We start from the raw sequence: 20,363 nt of genomic DNA on the forward strand, positions 1-20,363 counted from the left end.
TAGCCGTTGCTGTGTCAGGGGGTGTGTGGATAATCCGGCTTAAGTTGGCCCGGATGTTCCGGCCCCACGGATAATCCTGGTTTAGTTCTTCAGTGCCCAGGCTAGAAGTTCCGACCCTGTCCTCGGAATATTCCTAGCGGGTGGGACGGACGGACGAGAGTGGCGGCAACGTCCTACTGCCAGCAAGGAGGCCAGGCGCCGCTGGTTTCGATGGTCGGTGGTTTCTGGATAGGCGGGGTGGAAGGCGACCACGGGGGAGGCAACGACGACGATCGCGATCCAGAACGGTGGGAGGCGGACCGGGCAGGGGTAGGAGGTGGGGGAAACACGCGTGTTTGACTGCCAGAAGGGCTCTGCGGGCGTTTTCCTACGTGGACGAGAGTGCCGGCGCCACCGATTCGCGACCCGCACAAAGGCGCCATCTCAAGGTTGCCGGTGATTCCATTGGGTTCGAAACGGTGCCGGCGCTTCATTAGATTCGCCAGTGTGAGCTCAGTTTTCCGCCGATCCCAAATAGCTATTGGAAGCGCCATTAGATTTGGCGGTGAAGATGCTCTTGTAGTACTCTAGAAAAAGTAAAGATAGGAGAAGAAACGGATTAAACTGGACATCGTCGCAATAGAAGTCATTTTAAAAACTAGGTTTTCTACGACAGTGTCAGGTGGCAGCACATGTTGTTCTCTGAAATCGATATTCAGTCCCACCTGTCACAGACATGTTTACATGTTTGTGGCACGTCAAGCACCCCTACCGGCACCGGGAGACATGAGGGCCTACCACCGGCCATCACGTGCGTGCGCGACCGGGTGCCCCAAAGTCGGCTCGCGCGCAGGCGCAGAAGATCCCGCGCAGTTCTTGTATTCCCCCGCGCGCTTGGTCCAATGATCCTCCGTTCGTACAGGGGAGGAGCAATCCTATGAACACAGCACACGCAGCAGCGACCCCCACGAACCACACCAACTACTACTACTACTACTACTACTGGAGTACTACTAGTCAAAAGCCACACCCGAGATCAAACCCCAAGAAATCCAAGCACCCACTAATTATTCCATCGCGATCCGCAGATATTCATTCCTACGCAAACAAACACAAACGCAGCAGCTGCTGCCAGAAAAGAAAAGAAATTAAAAGGGGGCCTGAACCCTGACGAAAAGAAAGATAGAGAGAGAGAACAGCAGTAGCAATATTACTAGGATGGAAGCGATCCAAATCGGAACCCAATCCCAAAGGCGACGCATGAATAATCATCCACCAGCAGTAGCCCTCCGTGTTGCCTTGTTCCTGTTTCCTCCCCAATCTCATTCCCACATCCCTATCTCCACTCCACCGCCGCTGCTGCCCCCGCCCCTCTGCTGTTGTTCGTAGCGAGTGTTTAATCCATCATCATTGCGTATTAATTATCCCGCTCCCTCGCTCCCTCGCTCGCGGCGGAGAAGATCCGGCCGCACATCGATTCGCCTTTTTCTCCTCGCCTCGCCTTGGCTATATACATACGCATACGCTGGAGGAAAAGTGCGGCGGCATTTGTTGCTGTTTGTTTTGGTGCGGGCAAACCCTACGAGAGGGGAAAGCCCTGTGCGGACCAAGTTCGGATCTAGGTTTGCCGGTTTCCGGCCGCCGTCATGGAAGCCGCCACCGCCGGTGACGGCGATGGGGCGCCGCCGGAGGAGAGGACGCCCCCGGCTCCTTCTCCGCCTCCGCCTCCGGCGCCGGCAGCCGTGCCAGCCGCCCCGGCTCCGGCCTCGGCCTCAGCCTCCGGGGGCGGCGGCGGCCCCTCTGGCTCCGGGGAGAAGACGGCCAAGCGCATGATGAAGACCCCCTACCAGCTGGACGTCCTCGAGCAGACATACCAAGGTGCGCCGCCGCTTCCCATGCTCCGAAATGTTTTCCATGTTTCCCCTCCTTCCAAACTAACCGACCACGGAGCTCACCGCGAGGATTTCATTCCGGTTTCGGTCTCTCTGGCTGCAGCGGAGCAGTACCCGACGGAGGCCATGCGCGCAGAGCTGTCAGTCAAGATAGGCCTGTCGGACAGGCAGCTGCAGATGTGGTTCTGCCACCGCCGCCTCAAGGACCGCAAGCCGCCCGCCAAGAAGCAGCGCCGCGACGACGACGTCCCGGCGGCCGCGCCCCTGCCGGTATCGCCCGTGTTGGCGCCGCTGCACGCAATGCCGCTGGCGAGCAGCGACCACATGATGGGCAGCCCGTACGACGAGCCGCTGCACCCCGCCCACATGCGCAGGGGGCCCGGACGGTCCTCCGCCGTGCCCAGGATTTCTGGGCCTGACATCGGGAGGAGGTACTACGAGCCTCTGCCTGTTATGCTCGCGCCACCCGTGCCGGCGATGCAGTACAGGCAAGACGAGCTCAGGATTATCACTTCCGTCGAGTCGCAGCTCGGGGAGCCCATGAGGGAGGATGGACCCGTGCTCGGCAGCGATTTTGATCCGCTTCCTCCAGGCGCCTTTGGTGCACCCATTGGTACTTACTTTCTCATAAACCTCTCCAGTTTTAAGAATACCCTAAGCTGACTTGTAGCTCAACATAGTGGAAACTTGAAGGTCTCCGCGTGATCTTGCACCAAAGTATTTTACCGTCTGATGAACCCCACAATCTTACGCACTACTGTTTTCTCTAATACCATGGTGAAGAGTTCGAATTTAGATGTTCTGCGTTGCGTCTTGTTAGTGCACGGTTCACTGCCCTATTTTCACACTTTGTGCACTGCTTTGATTTACAGCTTCAGATGCACCGTCTTTGGGTATGGATGAACTGCATAAAAAATAAAAGATAAACTAGAAACTAAAAAAAGGATAAAACCAACGAAAACAACCAGCGGAAGGGAGCCGGGCTCATCCCGTGTTCGCCACGTGCTGGACACCCGCTTGTCCCACTTATGTCCTGTGTCGCGAGTGTGAGAGCTCTTCTGGTAGCTAGACCCATTATCTCTTGTTCATGTAAATAGGAAGTTGAGGGTCGCACCTTCAGTGACTTTGAGAAGCAAAGTCACCAATCTCAGCCCTCTATTTAAGATCCAACGGACTAGGTTGTCCCAGATTCTGAACTCAAAATTTCAAACTGTTTAGAAAAAATTGAAAAACTTCCACTAGATCATAAGTGTTTTGTTTCATATTCTGAGAAAGTGTCAATCCATTCGAGTGAGCGGTAAGAAATCACTGAAGCTGCGTTCGAAGTGAAGAACAACGCTATGGGATTGGGATGAGTCATTAGCTAATAATCAAAATCTACTTAGAGCATATGTTGGAGAAGAATGACTGATCAAAGTAAAGCTAGAATGATAAGTAAGAAATCGCTAAAGCAAATTGAGAAGATTGAGCGCGGCTTCCTCTGGGCTGGGCGCGCTGCTGCCAACTGTGGCAATTGGTGACACGTCTGCCGTCAGGATGTAAACCCATGGAGGTTTGGGAGTCCAGGATCTCAAGCGTGCAGGTCTACCCCTAAGACTGCGATGGCTGTGGCTCTCACGCACAGATGACAGCCGAGCTTGGACTCAGCCTGCAATTCTCTGCCAAGGAACACACACTCTTCTTCGCGTCAATGACCAAGCCATCAGAGAGATCGCGCCACTACTATACAACTGCATACCCAAGAGACGTCGCAAGATCAGGACCGTGTCTGACGGGCTACAGGGGAACAGCTGGGCAAGAGACATTCAGGGAGTGAATGTTATTCATGAGATTGGCCAGTACTTACAACTTTGGCACATGATCCAGGGAAGTGGACTGCTTCAGGCAACTAATCTGGCACCTATTCTGCGAGCTCGTGCTACATAGCCACCTTCCACGGATCAACGACTTGTTACTCCTGGAAGCTGATCTGGAAAACATGGGCTCCACCAAAGGTCAGATTCTTCCATAGGCTGGCCAACCAAGACAGGTGTTGTTCTGCTGAGTGCCTAGCTCGCCATGACCTTCCATATCACCCACGATGCCTCCTCCGCGACCAGGAACCAGAGACTACACGACACCTGATGCTGGACTGCCCCTTTGCCCGGGAAACATGGCATGAAGTCCTGGCATGGCTAAGAATGACAGCTAGAGGGCCTGACCACGAGAACTCGCTCATGGACTGGTGGCATAGAGCAAAGCAGGGCACACCCATGCAGCTATGCAAGGGCCTTGCCTCCACCACCCTACTCATCCCATGTATGACCTAGAAGCACCTCAAAGAGTGTCTTTGAAGGCGCCCAACCATCGGTTCCTTCCCTGGTTACAAAGATCAACGAAGAGGTCAGACTATGGGCAAGAGCTGGCGCCCAGGGACTGCGAGTAGTACTGCCATCCACACTGGCGGACCTAGCGCCCCTGTTGCCCGGGCGCTTGCCCAGGCTCCGTGGCCATGCACACCTGGCATGAGACGAAATCCAGCTTAGAAAGAATGAGTTATCGATGGGCAAACATTGCCGAGGGGCAGAGCGAGCCTGATTTGTTTTTTTTAGCGGATGCTGAGGTGCTGAGCGAGCCTGGTGTGTTCCGTTGTGCAGCCTGTGCACAGTTCACAGCCAATTGGGCCTTGAGGCCGGACCCTCCTTATCGCTGAAGTGTGTACGTCTACATGCCGACCAGCAATGAAAGCCATTTGCATCGCTCAAAACACAGCAGTCCAGTCCATACTACTACTCAAAATGTTTTTTTAGCATAAAACAAGGAGCTCCAGCTCGTGCATGCCAAAGAAATATATTTGAATTTTAAACAATTTCAACAAAACTAGCAATTATATTTGCATATTATGTGGATTTAAAAGCTTACATGCAATACAGCAACAAAAACATCAAAGCCTTTTTCCCAAGCAAGTTGGAATAGGCTAGATATGAAACCCAACGGAAACATAAGGAATCCAAAACAAGGAGAGAAAAAAAACACAAGGAGAGATAACAGCTTACGTGCAATAAACAAACAAATAAATATTCTACCCGCAAAAAGTGTTCTTTGTAATTCTCTCGTCCTGTGCAAAAGGTTTGAAAGGCATTTTCTTGTTTACCGTGTCCTTTTCGTGGAACGGAAAATTACGATGTGAGCAGTTGGCCAGTCGCAATAGCATGATTAGTCCTTCTCCCAGTTTACTATGTTCACCTAGTCGTTTCAACAAATTGAAGAGCGGCGGTCATGACTTTCTACCAGTTTTAGGCATTCGTTTCTGGGTTGAAATATTAAGTTTTCAACGAGTGGTGTTGGTGGTTAGTTCGAGGTCCAAGGTTTTAGTTCGACCTGGGCACACCCTCGAACTATCAGGATCATCCCTGGCAAGGATTAAGGAGCCTATCAGCTGCTGTCCACTAAAGGCACCACCACACCAAGCGACAGAAGCGACTCGAATAGGTCTCTTTCTCCGGAGTCAGCTTTCCTCGATCCCCCAAATCTACTCTTTCTGAAACCCGTGCCCCAACTCCCAGAGGCAACTCAGGTTTATTGTATCAATGTTTACGCATTATAACTACTTTGAAAACAATATTTGCTCAATGTGATGTTTGTATTTGTCCGAAAACATTTAGTTACCTTCTGGCGCACCCAGGCATCGACAACTTCCTCGGTCCGCACAGGCCATCCACTTGGGATGTGCATTGATTTGTTTGCTCTTGATATGTAACCTGCCTCCTAAGAGGATGTAAACCAAACTGTATCCTTTCAATGAAATGAAACACAAAAAGGTCGCGTTTTCTCGAATAAGTAGGAAAAGCATCCCTTGGAACTTTATTTATAGGGCCATGTATTAACTATTAAGCTACTAATATTTCTCCTAGTGAGGGGTGCTTAGATAAGAGTTACATACAGTAGGATCTTATCAAACAATAATGAAATTTTAAGAAAAACGTTTACTCTTCAAACTTGTTGTTAGGCAAAAGTTCACTTTTTAACCCTGAACTATAAACCATTTGAAATTTTGAAAAGCAACCTGATCTATTCAAACCATCTTTTTTCACTCTTGGGTAGTTTGACAAGCAGTTCTGTGTGATGTGGATGTGTCCACCACATCACTTTCATGTTGTTGCTACGTCATTAAGTTCCATTTATGATATGTTTCTACTGTTTTTAGCTCTTCTTGTGGGAGAAGGGTGTGGGGTGGGGGGGGGGGGGGAGAGAGTACTTACTGCTGGAGCTGGAACTGCTCCCGCTGCTGATTCAGTGAGCTGCTGGAGCAGGAGGTGAGGACCGTCGCCGCCGCCCGAGAGGACAGAAGGGGGAGGGATTGAGTCAGACAGGGCTATCGGGGATGGATTGATACTGGTGCTGTTTGGACATACACAGCCATGAGAAGGTGAGGAAGGAGGAGCAGGAGTCTGCCGCCGTGAAGTAAGGAGCCGTTATCGCGGCTCGGGAGGACGGGAGAGAGAGGGATGGAGTCAGACATGGGCATCAGGGAGGTAGTGATGCTACGGCTGGCTGCACATACGCCTCTTACTGGGCTGGGCCGTATCGGCAGTGTACCAGGAAATTATCAGTCACATATCGGGGTCACATTAATTTGTTTTAATCGTTTAATCAGGGATACTCACCTGACACGTATCAGGGCCATATCGGTGATGAATCTGTATCGGATAAGATTCACTTGCTTGAGCAAGTTTTTATGTTTTGTACTGTGCAGGAATGAGCTACGGGCATGTAGGCTGTTTTGCGCCCACCGCCTGAAGTCTCTGTAAATTCAATCCATGCAAATATCGTCCAGTCGCCAAAACGTTGTTTTGCATGGTAGCACCTAGAGTGGGCATTTCGTTAGACTCCCCCGCTTTAGCAGTATATACGTGTAAAAGGATAGATAAACATTTAAGCAATCACTTAAGGACATATACCTAAGGCCTGTACTGTTGAGCTTCTCTATTTGCTGAATAGAAGTTCTTACTATGGAATATATTGGTATCATGTACATTGTGCCACTTATTTATAATTTCATATCCTTCTAATTGCTGACATACTTACTCTCATGCAGTTCCGGAGCAACAAAAACAGCCTGTCCGCTCTTATGATGCAAAGATATTTTCTAGGAATGATCCAAATCTCTTGAAGGTAAATATTTGGGAAACTCGCGGAAGTATGTTTTTGTGCTTTATATGTGTGTATTGGATTTTTGTCAGTGCACAAATTGTTTTGTATCTTGTGTTCGCGTATGTTCTAGAGTACGTTGCTTCAGCATTAATGTTATCATATATGGTTGTTGTGAGTTGGCATTGTAGTCCATTTTTACATGGTTGGTTCAAAGAACCTTTCAGTATAGGCAATTACAAATACCATGGTAACTATCCTAACCTATTAGCTCCAAACCAAGATGTACTGTCCCACTGAAATGAGTCTACGTATTGTACTTACACCTCATGTGGAGATTTCATAATCTGGTCTAGGCCATGTATTTGGATCTGACAAATGGTAATAGAGTGGTGCCAACAGATACTGACATGGCAACATTACTGTGTATTGCTAGATGGCTTGTTCATGTAATTCATCATTGCAAAAAGTAGTAAGACTGCATTTATATGCATCATTGGCCATGCTCAACTTCTTAACTGGTTTGACCCCATCGATATGCGTGTCACCATCGGCACCCTTTCCATTGAACTTCCCCTTTATGCAGTTTTCAACTTTTCATGCTTATTTATAACAGTAGTCTCAACGAGTCTCTTTGCTGCTATATTGTTTGTTCTTATCATCTTGTGCCACGATCTGTATTTTGAGGATTGAAAGTGAGAAGCTGTTGGTGCAGCATATAAATTCTAAGGCTTGAACCCCCCCCCCCCCCCCCCCCCACACACACACGCACATCCAATTTCTTCCTCGTACCTACCTTTAATTGATTGTTGATCCTCTTCTCCATCCCCCCCTAGGTATCGTCATTCCTGCCCAGCATGGAGCACCCTTTTGTTCCGAATTCATTTCCTGGGAAGAGAAAAACAACTGTTGCTAATCCACCTCAAGTTCACCCTCATGGTGGATCGCGGGCAGTTCATGAGTATCAATTTCTTCCTGAGCAGCCAAGTGACACATACGACAGAGCAAGTAGATCTCATTACTACGACACTCCAGTTGAAGCTTCAAATTCGAGGGTATCATCTCTCAATCCAGGATCGCATCTTGTCCATGGATCTGAGGAGATGGCACCTGGTTATACTTTTGAAGGCCAAGGTCTTTTGCCTCAATCTGGCAGGCCTCAGGTGTTTCCTGCAGTACCAACAGATTATGAGGCGAATCAGTCTAATAGCAACCTTAATTCTGTACCAATCGATGGTCAGTTTGGTATTTCTGAAGTTGCTGGCTTCGAAGATCCACTTGTATCATCGGAAACAAGGGCTTATCATGACGAAGATGCTTCTCGAGTGGATAGAAAGCGAAAAGTATGTTTTTCTCTGACCTCATATATGCATCTTGTTCTTCAACCAACAACCATATTAAATTTATCTGACATGTGCCTCAGCATAATGAGGAAGCAAAAATTGCAAAGGAAGTTGAAGCTCATGAAAGACGAATTAGGAAGGAGCTTGAGAAGCAAGATATTTTGAGGAGAAAGGTATCTGCTCGTTTTAATTGCTGGATATCAGCAGATATAAATACTTTGACTGGACAGTCATGTATGGTTTCATGTCTTTGCAGAGAGAAGAACAAATGCGCAAGGAAATGGAGAGAAATGACCGTGAAAGGAAAAAGGAAGAGGAGAGATTTCTGCGTGAAAGGCAAAGAGAGGAAGAGAGGTTACAAAGGGAGCAAAGGCGGGAACATGAGCGCATGGAGAAGTTTCTACAGAAGCAATCTAGACGAGTGAGTCTTGTAGTTATTTTGAAGTAGACTGACTGTATCTCAATATAGTGCTGTAGCATATGTACCACTACCTCTATGTAGCATTCAGATCTGTCTATATATGTTCAGGCAGAGAAACAAAGACAAAAGGAGGAACTCAGAAAAGAGAAAGAGGTGGCGAGGCAAAAGGCTGCCGATGAAAGGGCCACAGCACGAAGAATTGCCCGGGAGTATATGGAGCTTGTGGAAGATGAGCGCTTGGAGCTAATGGAGTTGGCTGCACAAAGCAAAGGGTTACACTCAATGCTCTGTCTTGATAGCGACACATTGCAGCAGCTTGATTCATTTCGAGGTATGCTTATTAAGTTTAGCTCTATACTTCTCAGCATTGCACTCTACCAGCAGTAACAGTTCACTTCAATGGTTTTGTAGGAAATAAATCTATATTGTTATACATCCCTAATAGATTATGAATAGCACATTAGGCTGAAACCAGAAACATTTTACTTTTCCTCTAAAAAATGGTAACACCAGTATTTAACTATATTTATATATTACTCCGTATGTAACAATTGTAAACCATGGAACTTCTGAGTGAGGTCATCACTAGAAAATACTATATACTTGTCAATTTAGGGTTAGTGAAAGCACATTCTGACATTCACAATAGAGGACTGTGCAACAAATCTGTTAAGGCCTTGTCTAGATTTCTACTTAAAGTAAAATCAAATTTGTAAAATGTACCTGTTTTTTTTGGGCAAACTTAGGGCTGAATTTTTAAAACATTTTTATCACAATAAGGTATTAATTATGTACTATTGTAAGTGGAATCCAACAAAATCAAATCTACTCTCCTGAATCTTACACGAATTCCACCTCGAAAATTTATGGGTAAACAAACGCTGAGTTAGATGGTGTCTACTGTCTGGTGCTTGGAGGATTGAGTAAGTCATATATTTAGTTAGTACTTGTTTGGTCATAAAAAATACCCTTTTATTTTTTAGGTATGGCAGCATGGAGGAAATAGATATTCAACATTGTGGCCTAGCCTATTATACTTTTGTTTAGTGCATTTCTGTTCCAACATGTGAAGTCTAACTGCATAATGCATTTTTTGTTACCCTACCTTCTTCCAGGCATGTTGAGCCAATTCCCCCCTGAAACGGTGAGACTTAAGGTGCCATTTTCGATAAAGCCTTGGACAGGATCTGAGGATTGTGTTGGGAGGCTTTTGATGGTAATGGTGTTACTGATATGTTCCTGTTTCATTCTTACAGCTTATTTGGGCTACTAGTGTTGCCAAAAGATTTGCAGTTAGCTCCGCTCCAATAAAGGCCTTCTATATATGCAGACACACAATCTGTTTTCAAATAAATGTTTTTTTTATCAACAAAGAACACACGTCTTGTGTTGTTGGTTGTGTATGTTGCCTTGTGTTTGTCCAGTGCACGTGGGTAAATAAATACTCCTTCCAATACATTCAAGTCAAGTCCGTGGATATAAACTATGCACCATGTCCACTTCACTTTTAAAGTACTTATACCGTATTCTAGCCATCCATTTTCACAGAGGTATTAGAGCAGAAGCATTTGACTATCTTGTTGTTTTATTGAAAATATATTTGTTCTGGTCTTGTTATAATATTTTCTTTAGGTCTTGTAGTGCCAACAGATAATTGAAACACTTACACTTTATTAACCTGTTAATGTGCTTAGCTGAGTATACCTTTTACAGATAGCATTCCATCTGATAGAACTGTTGGTACTTTCGAAGCATATGCACATGTTATTTCAAATTTTGAGTTACATAGTTCAGTTGTGTGTATTTGGCAATATTAGTAGTGACACTGTTGCTATGTTATTTGCAGGTGTGGAAATTCTTGATAACTTTTGCTGATGTTCTTGGGCTTTCTTCAGTTACACTTGATGAGTTTGTTCAGTCTCTTCATGATTATGTAAGTTGGTTTCTTTGGAGAGGGTAATTATGTCCTTGACTGTTATGATAAAAAGGAAAAAGACATACTCCCTCCCATCCATAGTAAGTGTCGGGGCTTCAGTTCAATTTAGTCCAAATTTGAACTAAAGCCCCGACACTTACTATGGAGCGGAGGGAGTAGAATATATTTATAAATTGTTTACTTACTACTATTGACAAGATTAGGTACTCCCTCCGGTTCATATTAACATTTGTATCTTGACAAAGTTGAGTCAATTAATTTGGATCGGAGGGAGTACAAAAATAAATAAATGTCTGGTGGGGAACACGTGTACACTCCTGACATAATAAATATGAGAAAGCACAAGCTCTTGTAATTGTTGGATTAGTGTGTGCAATTTTTTATGTATTATTTATTGTGTCAAACCCAATGTTCCTGATCTAATGCTGCATATGGCTGTATGGGTATATTTATAATTTATATGGATTGGGACAAGAAAGTTGTATGGGAATATTTGCTATAAAAAGATCACAGTAAATTTACCAGCATATTTTTGTTGAACGTTGATGATTAAAGTTGGACCTGATAGACCTTGCAAAACGAAACATGTAAACTTATCTGGACCTCTGACGTTTTTCATGCATTTGGTTTGTTATTGACTACAAAAGTGAAACATATAGCTTTTTGTTTGTTTGGTAGATCACAAGGGTTCTACTCTACTATTCCATGAAGTTCATATGCCATATAGTTTCACTCTGTTTAAATCCACCATATATTCGATGTCATCTCTCCTGACTCTACTATATTATTTTTGATGTTTTTTTGTCGCTGTTGGGTGAAGATAGTAATAGCCTAATAGGTGTGTATGACGCCATGTGTTATCTTACTGGGTTTGTTTTTTGTAGGATTCAAGGTTGTTGGGGGAGTTCCATGTTGCTCTGCTGAAATCCATCATAAAGGATATTGAGGATGTTTCCCGAACTCCGTCGGTTGCACTGGGGGTGAATCCAGGAGGTGGACATCCACAAATTGTGGAAGGGGTGTGTGTGCAGATATCTTGAAAGCTCTGATTGTATAAGCTTATTTGTTGTTTGCATGCTATTTATATACTTGAACTTTTTCACAGGCATATTCTTGGGGGTTCAACATTCGTAACTGGCAGCGCCACCTCAATCTTCTTACTTGGCCTGAAATATTGCGGCAGTTTGCTTTATCTGCTGGTTTTGGACCTCAGTTGAAGAAAAGGAATGCTGAAGATGTTTTTTATCGTGATGAAAATGAGGTTTGTGCTTCGGTGCTTCCTATACCACTATAAGATCATTCCAGTTGTAAAGCGGTCTTGTGTGTAATCACAAATTGAAACTATGGTTTGCCTTTTTCTGGCAGTTACCTAATCTACATATCTTTCTTTGAATTTTGGTACAAATGAAATCTTTAAAGTGTCTGCTTATGAATGGGCATATTTCATCTGTTGGTAACCATGTTTTACTTATGAGAAGCCTGTTGGTAAATAGTTATGTGCCTCTGTTGCAAGGTGAGGAAGGCATATCATGACAAAACTCAAAATTCTAGCTGTGAAATAATCACATGTGTTTCTGTTGTAATTTCTCATGGATTAGCTTTTGAAAGAAGGATCTTTTTAATTGATAATTCAGTAATTATGCCGTAGTGCATGGCAAAACAAAACTTCTGGAAGAATTTTCACAAGGTTGGTATGCAAATTTGTATATAGGGCCGGGACAGTGAGAATGTCATATCCACTCTCCGAAATGGTTCAGCAGCTGTGCGTGCTGCTGCTCTGATGAAAGAAAGAGGCTACACCCATCGCCGATCTCGGCACCGCCTCACTCCTGGGACAGTAAAATTTGCTGCTTTCCATGTGCTTTCTCTGGAAGATAGCAGCGGTCTCACAATATTGGATGTTGCAGAAAAAATCCAGGTATGCAGCATAAAGATATGCTAGCTTTGTCGTTGCCTTCTACGACTATCATTAATTTAATAGATTGACCCTTTATCTCTTCAGAAATCTGGACTGAGAGATCTTACCACAAGCAAGACACCTGAGGCATCTATAGCTGCTGCCTTGTCAAGGGATACAAAACTTTTCGAGCGAACTGCTCCTTCAACATATTGTGTCAAATCCCCTTACAGAAAAGATCCAGCTGATTCTGAGGCTGTATTGTCAGCAGCACGTGAAAAAATTAGGGCTTTTCAGAATGTGCTTTCTGACTCCGAAGCTGAAAAAGAGGTGGATGATGTTGATAGGGACGACGACTCTGAATGTGATGATGATCCTGACGGTGATGATGTGAATATTGATGTAGTAGATGAGAAGGATCCCATTCTTGCTGTTAAAGCACAAGATGTAGTAGCAACAGCAACTGAAGTTGGTGACATAAAGGGGAAGATAGATAATTTGGATACTGCATTAACCCAACCAATTAGTTTGATTGCACCGGGAAAAGGTGCTGGCATGCTTTCTTTAGGCAACTCCAGTGCAGCAGGTACTTCAAGTGTCTCACCTCTCAGAGCTTCCTCAGATCATCACGAGGTAGTCACTGGTGATGCTGAAGATACAGAGATTGATGAAAGCAACCAAGGTGAGTCTTGGGTACAGGGACTATCAGAAGGTGACTATTGCGATCTTAGTGTCGAAGAACGGCTGAATGCATTGGTCGCACTTGTTGGTGTTGCCACCGAAGGAAACTCTATTCGAGCTGTTCTTGAGGTAAATGTCGTAGAAATATCATTTCAGTTCGTACGTCCTGTTCAGACAGCATTTAATTATAAGATTCTTGCAGGAGCGTTTGGAAGCAGCAAATGCCATAAAAAAACAAATGTGGGCAGATGCACAACTTGATAAGAGGCGATCCAAGGAAGACTTTGCGGGAAAAATGCAGTATAATTCTTACACAACTTCGAAGGCTGATGTTCCAGAACATAATGCTACAGAGACTACTCCGACTCCAGTCCGTAATCTTGATATAGACAATGATGGAAATGTGGGGGCTATAAATAACAGTGAGATGGTTAATCAACATAGTCAGAGTAATGCTGGGAATCTTCCTTATGAGCGAAATGGTGTAGGGCAAGACATGAGTGCAACACCAGATGTTTTATCTGCTCAGCAGTATGCATATGCTGATAAAACACGCTCTCAGCTGAAGTCATACATTGGTCATAGAGCAGAGCAGCTATATGTTTACAGATCGCTGCCCCTGGGGCAGGATCGGAGACGAAACCGGTATTGGCAGTTCTCCACTTCTGCATCACCAAATGACCCTGGTTCAGGAAGAATCTTTTTCGAATCAAAAGATGGACATTGGAGGGTTATAGACTCAGAGGAGGTATTTAATTTGTTTGCACATATTAGATCTAACCTATTTATTATACACAATACTCAAAACTGCAACTTAATTATCAGAACACGAGAGAAATATGTTAACTAATATTGTGCTATCTTTCTCTTTGTGGTATAATTTATCACTACGAGCATACTTTTTCTTGTTGGTAAAAAAATCTGGTCGTTATACAAACTATGACAAGTTATCGGATAACATTTCTGGGGGAAGTATGTAAGCAAATATTGTTTCATCTTTTTCCCCTGCATCACAATTTTGCAAATGCGATGCACTAGCCCACTTTTGAAGACTGATTTTATGTCTGGTACTGGGATGCATTATACTCATTTCGTGAGCACCTGCTTGATTCACAGCAAAAACTTAGAACTGTCGGAATTCTACTGACAGCTAGCAAAAATTGCCAATTTTAGTGTTTGTTTTGTTCTTATTTTTATCCTATCTTTATACTGTGATGTATCACATAACTATCTCGTTCCAAATAGGTTCACAGATTTTGCACCAAACTAGTTTGAAGTTTGAAGTTGAGTCTGAGTATTAAAACCCCTTTTTTTATGGACTATGTGAAGTACATCTCGTCTTAGATGCATGCAGTCTGTGACTATTTTTTGAATATAACCTAATTTTTATTTCTGTCACCATGTAGAAATCTGAAATCTGTTCCACCACATTCTATAGCAGAATATAGTTACTAATTTACAACAATCACGTTGTCTCTAATCTCTAAATAATTTTGTCTATTAACAATGCAGGTTTTTGATTCTTTAGTAGCTTCCCTTGATACACGTGGCAGCAGGGAGGCGCAGTTGCATTCGATGCTGCAAAGGGTTGAATCAACATTTAAGGAAGGCATTAAGAGGAAAAGGAGCACAGCTATAGAACAATCAAATGGAAGGCACCTAAAGAATGGAGCTACTGATATGGTGCGTGCAAATTATCGTAGCGAGTTTGGAAGCCCAAGCAGTAGTCTTTCTAGTGTTTCTGCTGATAGTGCCACAGCATATTCTGATTCTTTCAAAATAGAACTTGGGCGCAATGATGTGGAGAAGATAGCTATCTCAAAAAGGGCTGATGGTTTTTTAAAATGGATGTGGAGGGAATGCTTCAATCGTCAACAGACATGTGCCATGAAGTATGGGAAGAAAAGATGCTCTGCATTGATGTGTTCTTGTGATTATTGCTATCAGATTTACTTAACAGAAGAAAGGCACTGCTCTTCTTGCCACAAGACCTTCAAATCCATTCACAATTTTTCTGAGCACACATCACAATGTGAAGAAAGGCGGAGAACTGACCCTAACTGGAAGATGCAAATTGCGGACTATTCTGTTCCAATTGGAATGAGATTGCTCAAGTTGCAGTTAGTTACTATTGAGGTCAAGTTTCCGTCTGTTGATTGCTTCTCAATTTAGCTTGCTTTGCTATTAGCTGTTTGACAATATATTGGTATTTTGTTTTGCAGGCTTCGGTACCATCAGAAGCACTTCAACCATTTTGGAGTGATGGATATCGGAAATCTTGGGCTGTGAAACTGCACTCCACCACATCTGTTGAGGAAATATTTCAGGTTCTTCATTTGTTTCTCCATTACTCTGGCAACATGATGAAACACTTCTGTGGATGGTTAGGGCCTTATTAGAAAACCATCTCAAACAACCATGAAAATATAGGTACTATTCGGTGTCAGTGGATGGTTAGGGCCTTATTAGAAAACAATCTCAAACAACCATGAAAATATAGGTACTATTCGGTATCAGTGAATTTGGTAACTATTGAATTATTGAAATACTGTCTAGTTGTAATTAATTAGGCGTTGATTTGTATAACTGGTTGTAACCACGATTTACCAGGACCATGATAGCTTGAGCCATGTGATTTTGACTACTTCACCAGAAATATTCATCTTATTACTAGCTCCAGCCTTAGCAGACGTGAATTGAAGTACCAAGGGCAATGCTGATGTGACAGGCATAAATAATTACATTGAAGAATTAAGATTGTTTCGATGGCTCATGGCTTCTTATATGTACTCGTTTCTGTTACCCTCTTCTGGAAACTGGCATAGCTTGATGGCTTATGGCTTCTTACATACTCATTTCTGTTAACCTCTTCTGGAAACTGGCATAGCTTGATGGCTTATGGCTTCTTACATATTCATTTCTGTTTCCAGAGTATTATTACATGATTCAAGTTTTGACACTTGCAAATTTTTCTATACATCTGGGCAGATGCATGAATTACCTGCATGCTGGCTTCCTACTTATTTTATTTTTCTACCTTTGCACATACTGTCTGTGCTAATGTTTTCCACTCCTTTGCAGATGTTGACTCTGCTGGAAGGTGCAATAAGACGAGATTACCTGTCTTCTGATTTTGAAACATCAAATGAATTGCTTAACTCAAAGACACAAGATATGCCATCCCAGAGTCCTTTCGGGCTATCTGGAATTTCTGTACTTCCATGGGTTCCTGACACTATTGCAGCCGTCACATTAAGAATGTTAGACCTTGATTATGCGGTTTCATACATTAAAAATGAAAAGAAGGAGAGAGATGGTGGAGATTCCGTGGTAAGTTAAAGTGCAAGAAATATTTCCTTTTGTTGTTTGAAATTTTAAGTAGTTATATTAAATATTTTAGTATGTTTGCAAAAATATTCACATGCAAGATTTGATAGTTTGTCTTTTGGTTGCACCCTACCTTGCTGTACTATACATATGCAATTAAGCCATGAATTGTTGTCAAATGTTCAAGCTGATGATTTGTTTGGACAATGTGCACGTTGTTTTTCATGTATAACGCTACCATTTTAGTTGTGTAATTATCTTTTCCGTCCTGCAGAAGCTTCCATCAAGATATAGTGTTGTTAAGAAGACACAGGATATAGAGCCATTGGAAGCAACTGGTTTTGACCTTTATGATGCAAGGTGCCCCCCCAGTAGTGGCCGCAGGGGTCGTGGAAGAGGAAGTAGAGGAGGTAGCAGAGGAGGAAGAGGTCGAAGTCGAGGTGGAAGGATCCCAAGAGGTACTAGCAGCTCATCTAGGATTGAATTTACAGATGACAATGGCTCGTATGAGAAAGCCCCCAAAAAGAATGCACGCCGAGGACGTGGACGTGGTCGTGGCCGTGGGCGAGGACGTCGAACAGTTAGACCTCGGCAGCCATCATCTGAGGGCAGAGGTAGATCAATTCCAAAGGCTAATTTGTTGGGAAGCTTTCACATGCTTAGCAATGTGAAGCCTTCAACTGTCGAGGAGTCTCCACGAAGCTCAGGTGCGGAAGAGTGGGGCTTGGAGAACAGAAGACCGTATATCGACAGGGGTGAGAACAGCTCTGGATCCCAATCAGACCAATCAGAAGACAACGAGGAAAATGGGCAACCCATGGACGAGGAATACGACGACCAGCCCCCAGCAGGCTACTCCAGAGCCTATTCTGCTGGGTCCAGACCCCATGGCATGATGGATGATGAGACTGAGGAGGACGATGAAGAGGCTGAAGGGGATGCAGAGAGTGATGATGATGACGTCGACGAAGATGAGCTGAACCATGCAGCTGCTGATGTTGATGATGAGATGGATGAGGATGATGATCTAGGCGATGATGGAGACGATGGTGGTGACGGTGTTGAGACGAATGCAGATGAAGATGCAACATCATACTCATCTGAGTACAGTGAATAAGAGCCCCAGGAAGATGAAAGTATTATCCCAAAATCTCCAGTGGACATTTAGGCAAGTAATAGTGAATTGACAATAAGCCTTTGCCCCTTTTGGGCAAACTGCTAGTGGTGGAAGAGAGAACCTGTTGGTCGGTAGGCTGGTTTGGATGTAGTAGTACAGCATGCTTGTATTTGGTTGTCTGGCTGTCTACCTGGACAATCAGTCAACCAGTGTATAAAAAAGCTTGTGACTTGTTAGTTTCAATTCGCTAGAGCAATTCCCTCATGTGTACAATGTGCCCAAGGCAAATTACAGCTGACTTGCATGTGCTACTAGAAGTGTCTGTTACATTACATGATATTCTATAGCGCGTTGGGTGCTGGATCTGGAGTTTGTTTTCCGTTCTGTCAGCGAAAACTGACCTCTTGGCCACGCCGCTGGCCAAATCGTGGCCTCAATCTCGAGGTCTCCGCTCCGGTCAGCCTGGCTGTGGCTGTACTTTACTTTGGATAGATCAGATGAGAGCAGTTTTAGTCACAATTGTTGTAACAGTCAACAACTCAACATGGGGAGAAGCCTGCTTCATATAGAAATGTTTTATGTTTCCATTGATCCCATTGATGCCTACTTTTGCTCTCCCCTGGAGGGGTGGGTACGGCCGTATGGGTGTTTGACATGTTGAGCATCTCTATCATCGACACGGTTGCGCAATAACTTAATGGTACTGGGATGGCCATGCCGTAATCTGTTGCCAAAAGTGTCGAGGGTCTCAGGGTCGATCGATGATTGAGCAGGGGCAGCAGGATTGTGGCGGCTTCAGTTAACAAAGTAGTATTGGTGAGGTCCATTCATGATCACGATGCCGACGCTTGGCTTCTCTCGTGTCACCTGTCGCGTTTAACACGCTCCAGCGAAAAAGACACCGTCCACAGTTGACAGTCCCAGATCAATCAGGCCAGGCTCCACACACACAAACGGGACACGGAAATTAAAGGAAAGCGCTGGATACAAACATAGACGTGACCCTTTTCGGGTCGTTCGTGGGACCGCAAGCCGTCGCTCTCCTAGTACCAGCACCACGAAAATGAAGTGCTAAATTTTTTTAAACGGAAGCAAAAAACTTTACCTCAATCTATTACTTCCTCTGATTTGAATTATTTGGCTCAATTTTATCTAGACGTGTTTTAGCTCTGGATAAATGTATATCTAGACAAAGTTGGATCAGTAATTTGGATTGAAGGAAGTACTAAGAGCATCTCCAGTCGCGTCCCAAAACCGTCGTCCCAAACAGCGCCGAATTGAGCGTTCGGGGGACGTGTTTCGTTCGTGCCGCGTTTGGGGACGTCACTCCCCAGCCACGTCCCTCAAACGCCGCCTCCAAACATTAAAATACGTTTTTTTTTGCATTTTTATTTCAATAAAGAGAAAAAACATTCCACAAACTAATACATAATTGGAAATATGGTTTACACGAAGACATAATTTGGAACATGGTTTTCCACAAACTAATACATAGTTTGAACTATGGTTGATACAAATATAAAACATTGCAAAATAATTAAACCTAACTAGGCCGGGCATCGAAGATTTCGTGTGTTCGCTGCCAAGAAAGAACACTCGAGGGCACACCCAGTCACCCAAACTGGAAAATCCAGCTGCTGAGGGTGCTCCAGTTGGTTCTTTTGAGGAAGACCAACCAGAAACCTCTGTGCATATTTTCGCTGTGAAGAAACAACACTCGTCAGTCGTCGTCCTCCTCGGCGTTGTCGCCACGGTAGTGCCGACGGCAACGCGTCTCGTCGAACACCTTGACGCTCATGTCCCTCTCGCCAAAGTAGGAGAACACGAGCACGAAGCCGGCTTGGAGGCGGTGGTTGCGCGCGAACCTCTCCCAACTGATGTGGAGGTACATCTTACCGCGTGCGTCGTAGATCACTTCGACAATCCACCGGCAGTAGCCGCAGGTAGCCTCCCGCAGATGCAACGAGCCCGGGCGTTCGTCGCCGGCGACGAAGTCGGCGAAGGTGTCCGACAGCCTCTGGATGGCGTGTGGGTCACCCTTGAGGACGACGACGAACTCGATCAGCACGTGCCCCTCCTCGTCTTGCATGTCCGACGATGAAGACGACGACGTCACAGGCGACGGCGAGCGTGCAGCTCTACCGCGGCCATGACCACGTCCTCGAGCTCGGCCTGCGCCTCTACCAGCCATGGCGTCGACTCTTGAGATGGTGGCGGCTAGGGTTGGGGAGAGAGGCGCTAGGGTTTGTGTGTGAGAGGGACGATGAGAGGCAACCCTTTTTATAGGCCGGAGGGAGGTGGGGGAGCGGTGGCGCTCATTAACGCTGGCACGCAGAGCTAGGCGCGACGAGACGCTTCGTTGCGCCTCTGCGGGAACTGCACCGTCGCTGCGCGCCAATAACTTCCGTCGCGAGGTAGGCGACGGTTAGGTTAAAATTCAATGTGCCGCTGACGCGTCGGTCCCGCCACTCCCCGCCTCGCTTTTCGGTGTGTTCGACGTCCCCGGAGCGGGGACGGGCTAGGAGCGCCGGACACCGTATCAGGCCGCGTCGGACAAAAAGCGACTTTGGGGGACGTGGCTGGGAACGTTTTTCTATCCGGCGCGCCCCAAATCCCTTTGGGGAACGATTTCGGGACGCG

The 20,363-nt window shown here is 45.0% G+C and overlaps 1 protein-coding gene across 1 annotated transcript; it reads left to right on the forward strand.

The window, feature by feature from the left end:
* The first annotated feature begins 1,203 nt into the window (after nucleotides 1–1,203).
* Nucleotides 1,204–18,055, forward strand: LOC127343288 (homeobox-DDT domain protein RLT2). Its single transcript, XM_051369405.1, has 18 exons — nucleotides 1,204–1,857; nucleotides 1,975–2,484; nucleotides 6,949–7,025; nucleotides 7,838–8,344; nucleotides 8,425–8,517; nucleotides 8,601–8,765; nucleotides 8,874–9,096; nucleotides 9,881–9,981; nucleotides 10,612–10,698; nucleotides 11,586–11,720; nucleotides 11,807–11,962; nucleotides 12,413–12,619; nucleotides 12,704–13,408; nucleotides 13,482–14,027; nucleotides 14,792–15,415; nucleotides 15,502–15,606; nucleotides 16,361–16,609; nucleotides 16,881–18,055. Exons 1-18 carry the CDS (start codon nucleotides 1,626–1,628, stop codon nucleotides 17,721–17,723), a joined length of 5,565 nt encoding a protein of 1,854 aa, XP_051225365.1. The 5' UTR covers nucleotides 1,204–1,625; the 3' UTR covers nucleotides 17,724–18,055.
* Nucleotides 18,056–20,363: the final 2,308 nt, after the last annotated feature.

The sequence above is a fragment of the Lolium perenne genome, chromosome 3 (genome assembly GCF_019359855.2).
Source record: "Lolium perenne isolate Kyuss_39 chromosome 3, Kyuss_2.0, whole genome shotgun sequence".
NCBI lineage: Eukaryota > Viridiplantae > Streptophyta > Magnoliopsida > Poales > Poaceae > Lolium > Lolium perenne.